General features: G+C 34.8%; 2 protein-coding genes across 3 annotated transcripts; one reads left to right on the forward strand and one right to left on the reverse strand.

The window, feature by feature from the left end:
• Window positions 1,482-5,849, forward strand: LOC105168935 (single-stranded DNA-binding protein, mitochondrial). Of its 2 annotated transcripts, XM_020695661.1 has the most exons (7): window positions 1,482-1,671; window positions 2,122-2,318; window positions 2,820-3,028; window positions 3,104-3,204; window positions 5,229-5,288; window positions 5,463-5,489; window positions 5,586-5,849. In XM_020695661.1, exons 1-6 carry the CDS (start codon window positions 1,596-1,598, stop codon window positions 5,477-5,479), a joined length of 660 nt encoding a protein of 219 aa, XP_020551320.1. In that variant the 5' UTR covers window positions 1,482-1,595; the 3' UTR covers window positions 5,480-5,489; window positions 5,586-5,849. The 2 variants fall into 2 exon arrangements, with proteins under 2 accessions (XP_020551320.1, XP_011087451.1); XM_011089149.2 differs by having other exon boundaries at window positions 1,485-1,671; window positions 5,463-5,849.
• On the reverse strand, window positions 7,167-14,226 carry LOC105168936 (kinesin-like protein KIN-14I). The gene is made up of 19 exons (XM_011089150.2): window positions 13,649-14,226; window positions 13,186-13,352; window positions 12,958-13,101; window positions 12,579-12,839; window positions 12,422-12,493; window positions 11,670-11,738; window positions 11,436-11,495; window positions 11,242-11,358; window positions 11,080-11,161; window positions 10,897-10,992; window positions 10,635-10,808; window positions 10,427-10,533; window positions 10,073-10,251; window positions 9,825-9,986; window positions 9,273-9,526; window positions 9,024-9,187; window positions 8,614-8,772; window positions 7,766-8,259; window positions 7,167-7,594 (listed from the first exon to the last, which is right to left on the reverse strand). Exons 1-19 carry the CDS (start codon window positions 13,761-13,763, stop codon window positions 7,480-7,482), a joined length of 2,991 nt encoding a protein of 996 aa, XP_011087452.1. The 5' UTR covers window positions 13,764-14,226; the 3' UTR covers window positions 7,167-7,479.

A 17,833-nucleotide genomic window follows, 5' to 3' on the forward strand; every position in this document is an offset into this window, starting at 1 on the left:
GTTGAATCACAGTCAAACAAGAGGAGCATGTTGTGCTTCTCCTCTGTCGCAAGGACAGGCTGCTGAACAAGTCAGTGAAAAATTACAGAGAGGAAAATCAAATGGATTCTGTACGTGTGTAGACGCTTGAAATGACCTTCAATTGTCAGTTCATGACCGGGTCATAAAATCAGAACTTGTACTACACCCATTTCTACGGTTCTTCACTTGGAAGAACATCTTCTGGTAGAAGAACTCCATATTTATCATAATGAAGTGTACCAGATATATTCAATGGCCTGCATTTTTCTCCCATCAGTATCCTCTTCTTGCATAGTTCCAGTTCTCTGTCATCATCTTCTGCTACACGTGCTTTCTGTCCTCGTTTAACGCCCCTTTTCAACATGAGCCTAGCCCTTGTAATCCTTTCATGACTACTACGCTTCAGACCTGAGTCCTCATTGCTATTAGCATTAGCATTCCCAATTTTAATAGCTCTCCGTTTCCTAAACCCAAAACCATATCTCTTTCTGAAGATACACGACATAGTCAGACATCGTTTATTAGCCTCATGAGACTGATTTCTGCTATTACCTTTCCGTTTTCCCTTTGCATGAAACGAGAGAGACTTGTTTAACGCAACCTGGTGATGCCTCTTCTTGTTTCCCATACTGCACACCTTTGCTTCATCGACACACATCTCTTGTGCCTTGCTTCTGCTGCCACAAGTACTGGATATGATAGCACCAATCTTCTTTGCCAGAACGTTTCTTCGTTTTGGACCCTTTTCCCTTTGCTGCTTGCCATGTGCACTGCTTTCATCAGTGCTTATATGTTGGTTTCTATCCTGCATGATTCACTAATGCTAATGAGGTTGAAGATCTTAGCAACATGAATTGCCTTTTGTCAACTTGCTCCTTTTTAATTCTGCAGAAATTATTAGCATTGCATTTAAGGTCTTCAACAGCTGTAGAGAAGTTGGGTAGAATGTGGGGGAAGTGGGTGTAAAATGATGGCCTATTCTTGGGGTAATTGGTTATAGATACTAATTCAAAACTTTTAAAAGTAGTCGTTATGTTTGAAGGATACATCTTAATTCTTCTAACTAAGAAAGAAAGAAGGAAAGAACAGTTGCAGACACCTACAAATCTATTTATTTTTGCCAATTGAGACACTTTTCAGGCGAAACCATTGGCAAAAATTGTCCAAGAAAATCAACTTCCCAGTTCCCTACAATTTTCATATCTAGTTTAGAACGCATATGATTTTTCTAACTAAAATACTTACGATCACTTTTCAAAATTCTTCTAACTTTTAATTTAAAACTATTTTCTTTTAAGTTTCACAAACAGATGTCTTTTCTTTTTTAAAAACAAAATAAAATTTAATTTATAATTATATTATTCAATATATTTAAATTTATTGGATGCATCGATATTTCTAAAGGAAATGAAGCAGTTCAAGAAATAAGGTGACAAGAGACTACTGACATTAAAAAATGATACCAAACACTCCCCAGTTCAACTATACCCCACACTACATAAAACCCAAGTTCTTAAACCCTTGTAACGCTCACGCCCTCTGTTCCACTGCAACTTCACCTTTCATTTGCAGCAATGAGTTCCCTCGCCCCTAAATTCCTCAAGCTCCTCCGAGTTCCTACAATCGCTACGTCCTTCTCTTCCTCCACGGGTAATCGCCTCAATCTATTCATGTTTATTGCGTGCATATTTCCTTCACTTCTTGAATTGTATTAGCACAGGCTCTTTTGTTCCTCCTTCATTTACGAAATTTAGCCAACATTTGAAGGGCAGTATGACGATTTTATCTTTTTCTTTATGATTCGTCAAATGGGTTTGGTCCTTCTTTTGGTAAATTGTTTTACTATGGGTGCTGCAAGGTGGCTCGAAGTTTCTCCTCGACTGAGGTCATTTGGCACGAGCATTACTTGAATCCTCACCAACCCTATACAGTGAATTCTTTTGTGCGTTTTTCCTGGCGCTGGACATTTATCATTTTCCTTTGTTTTATTGAAGAATTTTATTGAATATTGGTGGGCATTACTTGAAACTGCTATTTACTATGCGGATTGCCAGATTTTCTTCTTTAAATAAAAGTTTCTTTTTTCTTTATCAATGATAGCCATAGGTCTGCAAGGGAGCTCAAAGGTTTGCTTTTCCACTGGGTCATTCGACTCGGGCAATGATAATGATAATGATAATGCGAGGGCAGGCGGTGGTTTGGATATTGATGATGATGATTTTCTGCCCGAGAAGCCAGAGTTACAACTCCAGGGTGTCGATCCCAGAAAAGGGTGGAATTTTCGTGGTGTCCACAGGGTACGAGCATGGTACCTTCAGAAAACATGCTAAAAGATATTGCTTGGTTTTTATTTTAGTATACCTTTATGGTAAAGCATGCAATTCTTCTTATTATTTATTGGCCACTAAAATTTCAGTATCAGTTCTTGTTCTTGAAATCTTGTTGAGTTCATTCAACATTTTGGATGTGTCCTATTACTAAGCCACACTTCTGTTTCTGGTGAGTTATATAGGATTTAGCACAAGCTATAACCCTAGTGAAATAGATATTTCAATGTGGAATTCTCCCTGATGTGGGCTTTACCACGAAGTTGTGTAAAGATCCAGGAAAACAAGTTCGCATCCAATTTCATGGAATCTAAGATTTAAATGAATAACATTCTCAATGCTATGGTTAATTTGCTTTGAGTTAATTTTTTCTAAACATTGTTTTCATGTCCTCAATTCTGCTACTGAGGGTGTTGTCTACTTTTCTTTATTTATTAGGATATCATTTCATGCTTTTTTCTTGCTGGCCAGGCTATTATATGTGGAAAAGTTGGTCAAGCTCCAGTCCAAAAGATCTTGAGGAACGGTAAAACTGTAACGACATTTACTGTGGGAACAGGGGGCATGTTTGATCAGAGGCTTGTGGGTGCAAATGACTTACCAAAACCTGTTCAGTGGCATCGGATTGCAGTGCATAACCCTATGCTTGGAGCTTATGCCGTTCAACAACTTGTGAAAAAGTAGGAATGGATTATTTCGATTTAGCAGCATTTTTTTATTTGAATTTCTGTCTAATAAATGGAGCTTGTTTCCAGTTCTTCAGTCTATGTTGAGGGTGATATCGAAACAAGAGTCTATAACGACAGCATCAATGGTGACATAAAAAGCATACCTGAAATTTGTGTGCGTCGTGATGGTATGAGATCTTGAACTTTTAATTGCGCACTCTTTTGGTGTGTTTTATGTCCCTTCTGTCTTGTCTCAGCTGCTAATTTTGCACGATGGCTGATGTCCAAAAGCTGTTCATCTAATTTCTCATTGATTAGTTTCGTTGATGTGTGTGCCATTGTTCTCGTCAGTAATTATTATGTTCCTTCTTTTATGTATGTTCAACCTCATTAATTTATACACAAATTTTGTGCACATGTATGAGTACTGTGTTAGTATTCTTTTTACAGTGGTGGTAATTGCCTCAAGATATATGAATGGTCTTTGGTCTTCCTTTATATTATTTCCTCCTGTTTCTCCATGGACAGTTGAACTCACCGTTTGTTTTGGATTCAAGTGCACTTTTAAGTCTATGATACCATGGAGAATATATTTTGTACGCCATGACCAAAAACTCTTCTAGTTACATCATTTGATTGTCATATGCGAAGTTTCCCTATCTTGATTTTCAAGCAATATGTTTCTGTCTGAGGCCAAAGTAAGAGCATAATTATTATTGATTTAATCTATGGTTGGTTCAAACTATGCAGCCTTGTGCATTACGGCACCAGTTAGATGTTCATTTAACATCACCATAGACTTGATTGAAATAGATCATTGTGGAATCAACTTGCCCTCTTTTCTACGACTCTGTGCTTTCAATTCTCGATTATTTTGATATCATATGTGTGCTTTATTCTGCTCATAAGTCATAACTTAGAGTTTAGTTGAAGTTTTGATCCCATGTTCTTAAGAATGAGGAACGGCAAACTTTAGTAAAATCAGTAGAAGCAAAAGAACTTTACTTTGTTGACTGTTGTGCATTCTGAGTTTTGGATATTAATGGGATATGCGGCCGGAGGCCAAAAACTTTTAGGATATGAAATAACAACTGTAAAGGATTTATTATTGAAAATTTTTACGTTAGGATATTAACAAGTGAGAGTAATTCGAGGCCACACAAGCATAGAAGTGCTATTTGGTGTAAAATGATTGGTGCAGACTGATAACAGATTAGTGAAATGGGCCAGACGAAGGAGTGACCTGAGTAGGAGTCTTCATTCGATATAAAGGAACAGAACCAAACCGAGATTTTGATAAACTGAAAACTCAGTATGCCAGAGTACTATGTCAAATACCGAACTGATTAGTTCGGTTTGGTTTCGGTAATTATTGAATTTTTTTCTGTATTTTAGTTTGGTTTTCGATACACCAAATTTTTTGTTAAAAATATAAAAAATAGTAGAAAATTATATATTAAAAATAATAATTATACTTATTATTTATTTTTTAAAATTTTAATAACTATAATAAAAAAATAGTATAACAAATAATTAATTTTGAAAATTAAATATAAAAATATAGAAAAATAATATTTTGGCATTCTATCTGATTTAGTAAACCGAAACTAAAAAAACCAAAATCGAACCGAATACTGATTATTTTGTTTTTAAAAAAACTGAATGCTGAATTGAATTTTCCTGTTCTATTCCGAAACATGCCGAATTTTCAGTTTCGGTTCAATTCGGTTGGTTTACAGAACTATGAATTACTCCTAGACATGAGGCTGATCAATTCTAAATGTTTGAATTGCTGAGTTATGTTTCTCATAGTTATTTTTAGTTTTGGCTGATTCATGTTTGTGGAATCTCAACATGGATGTTTCTCATCAGGAGCCTATACTTGAAAACAAATAAGTAGAAGGTACAATTCTTGAGTAGTTGAAGCAAAAGCATTTTGGAATCATGCACCTTCTGTAATTTCAGTTTCTTAAAGGACACTTTTCTGATGCGTAACTATATTAAAGTTTTTTTCATTTTGGGTTACATGGCCGCAATATGGTTGTAAAGTATATGATCAATATGAGGCTCTCTGATGGAATCTCAAACATATGGACTAGTTTTTTCATTTTAGTAAAACATATAAAAGCTCAATTGTTAAAAGCTTTGGTTCTTAATTGTTCTTTTCTTTTATTATCAAGTCTCCTCGTGGTTTAGTATGCTACTCTTACAGGAAGGGTACGGCTTATAAAGGCAGGAGAAAGCATGAATGATATTTCCATTGACGAGCTGCGTAAGTTGTCTTCTACACCCATTCATTATTGATGAAGTTTATACTATGTTTGTGATGACCTCCGTTGAGTTGGCAATCCCTGATGGTGAAGAAAAACCAGTTCTTCAGTTGCCTTCAGCAATATTAGCTCTTAATATCTGTCGGTATAATTTGACTGGTGTGTGATGCTTGCAGGTGAAGGGTTATTATAGTGGAGTTGCAGTGAGTAACTTCATAAATCTTACTTTCTGCATGAACGAACAGATGAAGAGTTGGATTATAATGACTGGATGTTGTTGATTTCAACTGTCCGCGCAGGTCAAGGAAGATTTATGTTTCCATACGAGTACTAATGCAATAGGCATCTTGCAATGTAAATTAGTTCTTGCTTCAAGTTGGCTTTACTGAATATCCCCAATCTATTTTCTTTCTTGATTGATATATTCTGTTCTCGGGGTGGGACTGCTGAATTAGTTGACAGTAGGTTGATGTCATTTCTGTTAAACTATAGATGATCAATCTAGTTTTATGATCACCGCTGGGCAACATCGAGACAAGGACAATGCCCACATCTGGTTGCGTGTGTATGTGGTTGTGTCCATTCTAAATGCACTTGACTTCCCTTTTGACTGTATGAAATAATCGCGTTGAAAAGAATCATCAGTTGTCGAATTTTAGTTTGTTCTTATATTCAATCTTCCTGGCTTTGGAGAAATGAACGTACATCCATGTAGCGTTTATGTTTTTACTGGAGCTCAAGTCTTTTTGCCTTGTAACATATGACAAGTAGTTGCTTGGAGTAACTGGGATATCATTGTTGTATACCAAAAAAACTAAGTTTACTTTTGGTTTTTTAAACGTCCGAAGTTTTAAAAGAATTGGCAGATTCTGTCGACTATACTATACTATATATTAATATAGAACACTGTTTTGGCGTCTTTTTTTTTTTTGGCCTGTTTTTTTCTTTAATATTTAATTTATTGTTTATTATAATTTAATTTTCTTTTGATTATGCAGCTGTATCTTCAAACTGTTTTTAATAAATTGTAAATAATTAGAAAATATCTTGTAGCTATGTTTCAAATTTGAAACTGAAATAAAAAATAAGTAGATGTTAACCTTAACATGTCCCATGCATCAATTATGTATATTTCAAAAACTCAATAGCAGGAACACGAATGTAAAATTTGCTTGTCATATGAATCATCTCGCTGAAACTACAAACAATTATGTCACAGTTATTAATTGTGTGGTTTTGTTTCACTTTTATTATTAACTTTATTCAAACTTGACCTAATAAAAGATTGTCTCTCTTTAAGTAGCAATTTGTGTCACTTATATATTATATATACACATTAGAATTTTATTAATTCTTTTAGAACTTTTTAAACGTCCTATAATATATCTATTTCATATTGTCCAAAAGTATATTGATACGTTGTAATCGATTGATCTATACAAATCAATATTATCATCGATACCATAATTCTGAACCATAGTAAAACACAAACCAGATTGCACTTTTGAGAACAATACCTGTTAATCAATGTGTAGCTCATAACGACTAGAGATTCCACCCTACATTTCATTCATAATATCATTTCCTCCAACATTGCGTTTTAATCGATGGATTTGAGGGTAGGAATTTCAGATGTCTAATAATAAATATTTGTTTATAAAGGATATTTCCATATTACAAAGAATTTCAAAATTTTCAACTCTTATTTTGATCTATATTTTGTACAATCATCTCATTCATCATAATGCTTAAAATTTCTGGTTCCACCTTATATCAGTACAATATAATAATGCAACGGAAAAAGTAAAAAGAAAAAAGACAGAAAAAACAGAATAGAGGTAAAAAATTCTTTCTTTATAGCATTTTTTTTCCTTGTTTTGTACAGTATTTTTTTTTTTGGGAAAAAGAAAAGAAAAAAAATGACAAATTCATATATTAACAGCAACACTCTATCAGTGGGACATCAAAAAACCTAAAATCACCACTGGAATTTGGGAGAAGAGAAGAAAGTTCAAAGAAATAGAGATATGGCAATGAGAAGTATTGCCATCCTCTGCGTATGCACCTCTCAATCAATGAATGCCTAACTAAATAATTCACAGAAAGAAAACGAAGCTCAAAACAACCACATCCTCATTGCAACATATTACAACCTGGTTTGTGTATAATAATCCACACACACTAGTGCAGCTCTCACTTCAGACTGCCTGGTCTCCGTTTTCCATCGGCAGAAGCTGGTTGTCTCCCATATTTATGCAACGGGGAACGCATCCCATTGGTGACTCTCCTTGGTTGAGGCATTAGGCTCCTAACGATGAAAATAAAGTTAGAAACATAAAAGTGGGAAAGGATCATGAATAAATATTCTGTGCATTAATGTTCTATAGTCAACTTCATAATTCACACTTCAAAGGCTTCCATTCATATCGATGCATCCTCAGAGATAAAGCAAGTACTTGTGTAAATCCATGAAGGTTACCTTGTTTCTGGGCTCTTTATGGGCTTTGGGCTAGCTCTCTGGACTTTTGCTGTTACACCATTAGGCATGCAGTTAGAACGAGGAACATTGAGTTGCCATTGGTAATCTATCTCTGAACAATCACTAGTTTCAGCTTCCAGGTGATCTGGTTCACTCTTGGCTCTGGCTTCATATGGAGTACTCCCCAAACTGTGATCTAGGCTGAATCGTCCATGGTCCGAAAGTTTTTTCAAAGATTGTAAGGGGTACACCTTAGAATTTTCAAGACTCTGCTTCTGATAGAACATCTCAGGTGACTGTCTACCGTCTTCGTCCCACTTTACTAGGTTATTATCGCCACTCAAACCACCTTGCTTCTTCACAATAACCTGATCAACCCAATCACCTTCTTCCATTGACCCCAGACTACTAAATGCTGGCCACGGAGGTGAATCCATAAAATCCTGATTATCAAAGCTCTGAACTCTTGAAATTGTTAATGGGTTACTCCGTCCCTGCAGAGAAGAGTACAAAACAGCTTTCAACCTTAATGATGAAATATTCCAACAAATAGTAGGATAAAGTCGTTATTCATAAAGAAATCCTCGATAGGACTTTTAGAAGTGATTTTGCTAGGCCAAGCAGTATCCAGCGGGATCCTTCGCTCTATTGAATAAGCATCAGTGAACTTTGAGTAAACACATTAGTTGGTATAATATCAGAAGCTAGTAATGTGTATTTCTCTCAATGCTTATCTAATCCTCGATCAAGTCATTAAGTTCAAAAAGCAAAACTGGTTCTTCTCTATATAATTAAGAAAACAAGTTGTTGGTTCTCCTAAGCTCAGTTAGTATAGTAGAACTCCTTACCTCTGCCTTACAGATATCTGCAAGACTTTGACAAGATGAATGCGACGGAGAAGATCCAGAAGATCTAGCTATTACTCCATCAGGGCTTATAGATCTGGATTGTTGAATGCCAGATTCTCCTCTCTCTTTCCGCATTAAGGCAGCTTTAAGACTAGCTATCTGCATGTAATTAGCTAAATGATCATCTTCATTGAACAGAAAATAGTAAGGCACAAGTGGCAAGCGGGAAATTTTGTCTTCGATTTTGAGCCATATAAATAAGAATGCAACGGGGAACAATAACTTGCCACTCAAAGCGCCACAAAATTATGGGAGCAGAGAATGCTTATAGTTTACGTGATATATTGGAAAATGAAGAAAATAGGTCACACCAGCTATGTCAATAAGTTTATAGTAGTACAAGGTGTAACCTGTTCTTTTAGTTCTCTGACATCAACACTCTCTTTGTTTGCTCGAGCAGCACCGAGCTCAACTGTTGAAACACGTTCAGCAAACTTAAGAGTACTAATGGTTTCTCCAAGAGCATTGGGCTCTGGGCTGATATGAATAAACATAAGAGTCTTTGCTTGACCTCCTACAAACACAAGGATCGAGATCTTAATTAGTGTCACGAGAGGGGAAAATATATTGTAGACATGCAATGGATTGTGATATCTTACCTAGTGAATCTTGAAGCAACTGTGTAAGCTTACTGTTTCTGTAAGGGACATGTGAATTCTTTTGTGAAAGAGAGGATATTACATCTCCTAAAGCAGATAGAGAACGATTAATATGTTGAGCCTCCTTCAATCTATCACCAACAGCCTCAGTTTTATCAGCTCTTTCACTTCCTGCCAGGTCAACCAGATGCATACAACCACGAAGAATTGAACCAGAACTCAAATCTCTTCCTTGAACATGAACTGTGAGGCAACTGTAAATATGGTAATTCAAGCTCAGTTAACAAATCACATATGCTTTATAAATAAGACATTCTAGATGAGTTTACATGGTTCTTTTCCCATGAACAGCAACATGGCTTAATAAGACTATCCAGTAAGTTATGTAAATGGATATCATTTGTTCTTCCTCTCACTAATGATTATGGACATTAGAAGCTAGGAGAAAACAACAATCAGTAGTTAAACCACTCTTTCTTCATGCTTTCCCACCGAAGACTCGAGAAAGTTGAATGAAAAGTTTAAATGAGCAGTAAAGTATAAACACAATACCTGTGAGAACGACTACTTCTGTCGTTCATTGCAGTGGAACCAACTACACGATGTTTCATCCCAAGGTTCATCAAATTCAGGACCTCAGTTGTTGATGTAACAGGTACAAGATTTGCACTTGGTACATTGAAACCATTCTGGGAGTTGTTCCGAATTTCTAATGTGTTCAGGGGTTAAGGAAAAAAAATTACCATGAGCTAAGTGGAAAGCAGAATGACAAATATACAAATAGTTTGGTCTAAGGATATCTTTTATTGACACCATCAGTTGCAAGGAGATCTCTAACTTGCTCATTGTAGATTTCAATCATCTGAACAGAGACATCATAGGAAATGCTGTCTTTTCTCTGTTCTGAGATAAGAAACAAATCACTCAGTGCCCTGTAATTTACGCCTATGCTCTCTTTTGTAAGTTCTTTTGGTCCTGTCTGTGGATTACAGGATAGACATTTCAAAGTAAGATACAGATATTACAGTACTCTAAAGAGTATGATACTTGATAAGCTTCCAGATGTTATTATTTTAATTCCAATAACAAGAAAATGAAGATCCTTATCCAATACATATTATATTAGTTTCTTTAACAGGACCTTAATCTCTTACCATTGTATGTGTTTTTCCGGATCCAGTTTGACCATAAGCAAATATACACACATTATACCCATCAAGGACAGAACGTATCAGTGGCTGTGTGTCTGAAAATACTTCTTCTGCAGAAATGGAAGAAACGAAGAGGGAAAATATGATGCTTCAAGAAAGTCTTCCCATGGTTACTTATGAAAAGAAAAATACTATTAGGGACCTCAATAACCTTGGCTTGCAGATGGACCGAAAACCCTGTTAAAAGTGAACGACTTTTTGCCCTTTCCATATTTTGAAGGAGTGAGCACTGTGAGAGTCTTTTCATCTATAACTTCCACAGTGCTCGAACCGGTTGGCTGCCCAGGTAAGAAAGGTCGTATTCGGCAATAGACCCTTATATTTCCTATCAATAGCATGCATAAAACCACATTATCACCATGTCTAGATGATATTCCGGTCCATAGTAAGTATACAAATCAATAGAGTTTTACCTTTGAGGTCTTGAACTTGATTGTATAGTTTGCGATTCTCCTCAAGAACCTTTTGGTAACCTGAAGCTGCGCTAACCAGACCATTTAGGTGTTTACCTATCACCGGACAAGTATCAAAAAGAATTTAATTCTTGATTCAGGTTTTGTCCCAGTACAGGACATGACTAAAGAATAAATCCATACCTAGATTGTCGATTTCTTGTTGATACTTCATGCATAGCATTTGCACGTCTTCTTTAGTAGAATGAAGTGTATTCTTGAGTGCCTACATAATGAAATAAATGTTCGTATCAATTCCAAAATGGAGTTGAGTTTGTTTTTACAGTTAATTCTGTTGTGGCTAACCTGTATGCTTCTTTGCTGGTGCTCAACCACGCCTTGGTGATTCAAATCATCTCCTTTTGATCTGCCATCGTGAAAACCATTCTCAGACCAACTCTTCTCTTCCACTATGTTTGCGATCTGACATAAAAACAGAAAAAGTTAACACTATGTAATGAAGATCTATAAACATCTTCAAAATGCGCTTGTAGTCAGACCTCTATCTCCTCATGCTTGTTGTAACTTGGAACACCCATATCTCTCAAAGTTGATCTAACCTGTCATACCGAAACAATGGAAAACAGTAGTCAAATTTGTTTCCTATTCTTTCAAAATCATAAATTACAAATAATGACATCATATTACACATGCATGCTGTTGCAAGAGGAATGAACAGTAAAGACTGTTTTAATGTGACACTGAACGGTATATAGTCAAAGTACCAGCTTTACCTGATCATTTTGCCTTGCCAACCGAAGTTCAAATTCCTCCATAACTTTACTCAACATATTCTCCACAACCTGCAAACTGAACTCCTTGAGTTTCTTGGAAGTAGAAGATTATATGATTGATACGTCTCAGACCATTCTGATTAAATTTGTCAACACATGTCAATTGTTCTAATGGTATTCGTCATACGAAAGTGCACTCTGATCAGATTAAAACTTTCTATATTTCTACTTTTCCATTTTCTGTTGCATATGAAAGAAAGTCAGAAAATTTTGATCATTCTAATGGTGGTAATTCTGTATAACAAAGCAAACTCTGGTGAACCTGAAACCTTCGAGAGTTATCCTTTTCTGGTTAATATAAGAGTCACTAACTCCATTCATTTCAACCCCATTTTTAGTTAGTGCCTTATGGCATTAACCATGTTTGCAATCAATTAACAAAGTAGGTGCGAGCATTGAACACCAGTGAATACAATATAGCTCTACGTCCAATTGGGTTGGTTCATAGCTTGTTTTTGCATCAGAGAGCAAATGAACAATTTCCTTTCCTATTAAATACCTCAATTCTTATGTGCAAGCAGTTCTTTTATGCTGTCCTTGGGCTTTGTAGCATGTGCAGTTCTATTGAAGATAAATTCTGTTTGTATTGCTCAATGAAGCCGCACATGATGAACTAAGGAACTAAAAACAGAAGGACAGTTCTCAGTTCTGGTCTACTCTTTGCACCTAGGAACAAGCAAAAGATTACTCACCATGGGGATATCTTCTCGCTTCTTATCAGAAAGAAGTTCACGAACAAGTATATGCAAGGAATTAGAGATACCCTGTAATTTGAACCATGAAATCACTTTACTGGATGTTTTACAAAATAGCTATGTTGTTAGTTATAGGAGCAGTAAGAGCGCAAACCGTTTCACTACTGTCCTGCCCAAGATCACTGCATGAGTTCTGCTCACTTGACAAACTATCATAAGACTTCTCATTAATGGATGAGTTCCTTGAGAGTGAATTCATAAACAGCTCAGAATTTTTTCTGACGAATTGCTTGGCTATTGAAGGGGCCTTTGAGGTTCCACTAAATTTCCATACTCCTCTCCCACCTCCTTCTTTCCAGTCATTGTATGATTTCAGGGCCAGAACACAATTCACAATTCTGGAAGACTTCCCTCCCTAATGTTTTGATTCAAACAGTTTTCAATTTCTCATTTCTACGTTGATGTAGATAAGAATCAACTAGTATATAAACACATATCCGTCAAGCCAGATACTACAAAATTATACTACATACCTGTTCCAAATCAGAGGCTTCAAAAACTGGAATTCCCATTCCCCCAACAGAATCAAGAAAGTTCCTAATGTTTTCAAAGTATTGGTATGCAGAGAGAGCAGCTCCATCAGGAACTATAACAGTATCAGAAGGCGCCTCAACTACCTAGAAGTAAACCAACACTCAAAGTCAATCATACGCGCATCAAAACACAAAATCAAGAACAATGAAGAATAAGATAACCCCTACTTTTGTCACAGCACCAGGCTGAACCTTGTTAAGCGCATTGCAAAGTATTATCCCACTTCGCAAGCCAAGTCTAAATTCTTCTTCAGAAGGCTGATCCGGCAAATCTTTTCCTAGAACAACTCCGACCATCTTCCGTAACCATCCAGCAGCTTCACATCTTCTTGATGCTGCAACACAACTCTCTCATTACAAATGATCCCTATAATAATCAATCCCATTATTGCCACCCCAAATCAAAGAATGTGACAAATTCACATCCCAAACACATTACGAAAAGAAATGCATAACCAAGATTAATAATGCTCAACATCAAACAAATGAAAATAGTACCAAACAAACATGCTCAATCCACAAACAACACAATTCTTTAAAAAAAAAAATCAATTGCAGACAAACATTATAAAAAAGATGATCAACAATGATCAAACACAGAAAAGAAAAGACTCATCAGCGTTAAACATACAAGCTTCCTCAGCTTTTCTTGAGGCCAAATCAATGTCGCTCAGTCTCTTCCCATGCTGTTGGAGCACATCTTCCACCACTGACGCCACATCAACTTGCAACAGCCCCTCCGCCATTAATGCTGCTTAAACCACAACACCCCACCAACAAATCCTCGATCAAGAATCTATTCCCCAAGAAAACTCTCCAAAGCATTCAAGAACCAAAATGCATGCTTCCCTCTACAGGCATTCGTCACCTCTATACACATGTATAGATTGCAAAAAAGCAGAATGTATGTACGTATCTTCCAATCTTTGAATATGGTCTTCTTAATATGTGAAGAGGGACACAACAATTTCTTGGAAGAAGACGAGAGCAGATAGAGAAACTGTGGGGAAGATATAGGAAGAAAGATCGAGCGAAGAAGAAAAACCAAACCCAGAAAAAGAAATACAAATAGAAATAAATAAATACAAAAGATGATTATTTGATCAAGAAAACTTTGTGCTCTTCTATGGCTTCCACCATTGCTTTTCTTTCTTTCTTTCTTTTTTCCCTCCTTTCTCTTCCCTCTTTGCAGTCACTTATTTTTTTTCTTTTTAAATTGTTATCTGATTCTACTTTCCGAAGCTCTTTCCGAGCCGAATTGCTCGGGATCTTGATGGTCCTAATTTTGACAATATATACTTGTCTATCCGTATACATACTGGTATTTGTCCCGTATGTTGCACCGTACCCAATACTTTTCATAATTATTACCAACAAATATTTTTTTTAAAATAAATTATTAAATTACGAATTATTCTCTTATCCAAATTAAATCAGAATATAAATTTAAAAATGTTGCAATTGTCAACTTGAATTGCATCACATAAAATTTTGACTTGGAGTTCTTGCAAAAGTTCCAATTTATCAAAATTACTCCAAATTAACTTGTTGCTGGTTGTTACTACCCATAAAGATTAATCATCTAAATATAAAATGAGAAATAAAAAAGAACTTGTGATAAGTATAAATTTATTTGATGAAAGTTACATTCATAAATTAATAAGAACAATCTAAACAAATTTATCAATTTTGGGACACCTAAATAACAAAGATTCTAATACGTGAATTCATACAATTATATATATTTGACCTTAGCTCGCCAACAAAGCATATGAAAGTATTTATCTACTGCTACAAAAAGAAGGTGGATGACTCCTAAAGCAGGCTTTGGGTGAAAGAGGTTGCACTAAGTTCAAGTACATATATTTTTCAAATTTTTAAATGCTAATTTTTTTTTTTTTTAAGGATACGCTTGAGATGATATTGAATGAGTCTTCCTCCCAATTGCCTCCAGAAGTTGTCTCATCGACTGACAGTGGCCCACAACATTAGGAGAAATAGGTCGAGGGTTGCCTGCTCGTGAACCATCTGTGCATCACTGATGTTTGCCAGACTATCATAGGACTCCAAGCTCAAGAGGGACGTTATCGACATGAAGACGTTGAGACATTATATTATGATTTTTTTTTGTACTTTTTATTTTAATTTAATTATAACAAATATATATTTTTAATTTATTAATAATTATTTTTGTTTATTTATTACAAAATACTAATACCATAAATAAAAGTATTTTTTGAAAAGACAAATTAAATAATTTTCAGTGAATTTTCCTACTGAAAACAAACAAAAAATCATGTCCGAGAAAGAACTCAATGGGGAACTATTTCATACGTATATTAACCGTAAAAAAATGACCTTCAAGATTAGGCACGACATTTCCCTTTTTTACGATAGCTGTCGGAAATATTTCGTTTGGAGAATTGCCATGAACTTGGTACAACCTGTAGGAAATAAACCATAGAAAAATCTTCATACAGAAAAAATAAGAACTGTTGAAAAACCCATCACATACTAATAAAAACAAAAAGGTTATAAAATTCGTCGAAAAATCCATCCCCATACTCTAAATTCGTCATTCGTCTATAGAACATAGGTTGTCCAAATATCTCCAACAAATTTGTATTTTTGTCGAAAATGCCTATTGCGACAGTAACATGATTTCCATTAAAGAAACCATTGAAAGTAAAAGTTTCCAACAAACTTTTTTGTTAATCCATCATAATAGGTGGGATTTTTTTTTTTACTGTAAATATTTTAGACAAGCTATGATCAAAGTATAATATTCTTGAGGGTTAGGAAATGGAGAAGAAAATATATCATTAACTTGATTTATTATGTATTTTTTGCGCTTGCATTTACCACATTTGGAGGGAATGAAATTTGAGAGACTTTGAGCATACGGAGTGACCATCGAGCATCATAGCCACCATCATTATGGAAGATATTAGACAGAGGATTATCAGTGTTAATTTATCTCGTTTTGTTAGTTCATGTGCACCATCATTATGGAAGATATTAGACAGAGGATTATCAGTGTTAATTTATCTCGTTTTGTTAGTTCATGTGCATTATATGGATTATGGCGTATCCCTTGGTCTGTCGAGGGAAAAACTACCGATTGAGTATTGTTGTACTGTACGACTTGTTTTATTAATGAAACTTACATTTACCCAAAAAAAAAAAATATTCTTGATTGTTTATATGTTTTGCTCCAACTCTTTGAATTCGTACGGAAACTGATTTAGAAAAAATTATTAGTTGCGGTACCCCCAAATAATCTAACACGTGTTGTTTTCTCAACTTTCCTCAAACCTAATTTGACACCTATATCACCCCCGTTGAGATTGATTATACCTCTAGTCGGATCAAATTAATATTTGAACGTCATAACAAATTCATTCTTCTATTTGGAAAAAAAAGAAATACATATGCTAGAACGTATATAGTCTGAAAAGTCGACCATATTTTAATATTTGATGTTAATTAATTAATTTTGCTATTAGGTTAATGTTTCCTTATTACATTGACGTTAATTGATTAAGTTAATTATATTTTCCAGTGGATTTAATTTTCATATTACATTTATGTTGATTGATTTTATTTGATCAAACTTTCTATTTAGTTAGGATTTTTTTTCTAATTTTTTGCCTTTTCAATAATGGACAAAATCTAAGCCATTCATTATGGTATGTGATGAATGTACCAAATTTAAAATTATATACTCAAATTGGTCCTGTTATAGTAAAAAAATTATTAGTAAAAAAATCCAATCAACTGTTATATATATTATAATAATTATATATAAATGTTAAAAATGGTCACCCGTTCCACAATTATTTCGATGCTGCAGCAAGGTTTTTCTTTTTTTTTTTTTTTTTAATATTTCAGCTTCAACGTTCAAAAATTTTGAAAACTTGGTATGGAGGTGCCGAACCTGAGATGATGGTTCGGAGTTTGGTTATCCTGTAAATTATAAAAGAAAAGAAAAATAATGAGACCCCACAGCAGCCGCCCCATGCCGGCAGCCGGCGGGAGACCAGCCAGCGGCCCAAGCCCCCTCCAGGCAAAAGCAAAAAGCATCACACTGTTTCTTTTTCTAGCTATTAGACGGAAGAGGGAAGAGACACGTGGAGAATGTACTTCATGCTTCCACAGTTGTACCATCAACTCAATTTATCTTCTTTTTCTTTTTTGAAATAATTATCTTTATGATAACACATTCTTCCTTTCATTATTATTAAATTTATTTAATAATTACACTAGATAATAATTTTCCTAAATAAATTTACTTTCACAAAAAGAATATATACATTTATTATCTTATCTTATAAAATCATAATCACACACATTGCGTATGCTAATAGTGCAATAATTTTCGTAAAATCGCCAACAACAAAATTATATGTTATAGTTATAATTAATAAAAAATAATTTATTCGACATCCCATTAATTATATACGTCCGAAACACCATAATGTTTAATTATTTTTATTATTAACATTAATTTATATTAAAACACTTTATTATTTTAATTAGAATAAAGCCCAAATTTTGACATAGACAATAGAGAAAAATGTGATTAAAAAGGCTATTAAAATAGGATGATGGATAGGGTTACTTAAAAAGAAATGCTTTTGCCTTGGACACAACTAAGATGTTCCCTTTCTATATTTAGCAACAAGGGGGCTCCACATGCTTTCCATTTCAGAATGTCTCTAACATACAATGAAATAAATACTTACACATTTGGTGAAACTCAAATTCATGATATCGAATTTATTCGTAAAATATCGACACTCAGCTATTATACCAA

This window comes from Sesamum indicum, linkage group LG8 (assembly GCF_000512975.1).
Source record: "Sesamum indicum cultivar Zhongzhi No. 13 linkage group LG8, S_indicum_v1.0, whole genome shotgun sequence".
NCBI classification, from domain to species: domain Eukaryota; kingdom Viridiplantae; phylum Streptophyta; class Magnoliopsida; order Lamiales; family Pedaliaceae; genus Sesamum; species Sesamum indicum.

Coding starts and splice junctions, on each gene's coding strand:
- LOC105168935 (XM_020695661.1), top strand. CDS start 1,596: ATGAGTTCCCTCGCCCCTAAATTCCTCAAGCTCCTCCGAGTTCCTACA. Junction 1,672..2,121: donor GTCCTTCTCTTCCTCCACGG/GTAATCGCCTCA, acceptor TATCAATGATAG/CCATAGGTCTGCAAGGGAGC. Junction 3,029..3,103: donor GTTCAACAACTTGTGAAAAA/GTAGGAATGGAT, acceptor GCTTGTTTCCAG/TTCTTCAGTCTATGTTGAGG.
- LOC105168936 (XM_011089150.2), bottom strand. CDS start 13,763: ATGGCGGAGGGGCTGTTGCAAGTTGATGTGGCGTCAGTGGTGGAAGAT. Junction 9,987..10,072: donor ACTGATGGTGTCAATAAAAG/ATATCCTTAGAC, acceptor ACCCCTGAACAC/ATTAGAAATTCGGAACAACT. Junction 7,595..7,765: donor ATAAAGAGCCCAGAAACAAG/GTAACCTTCATG, acceptor TTTCATCGTTAG/GAGCCTAATGCCTCAACCAA.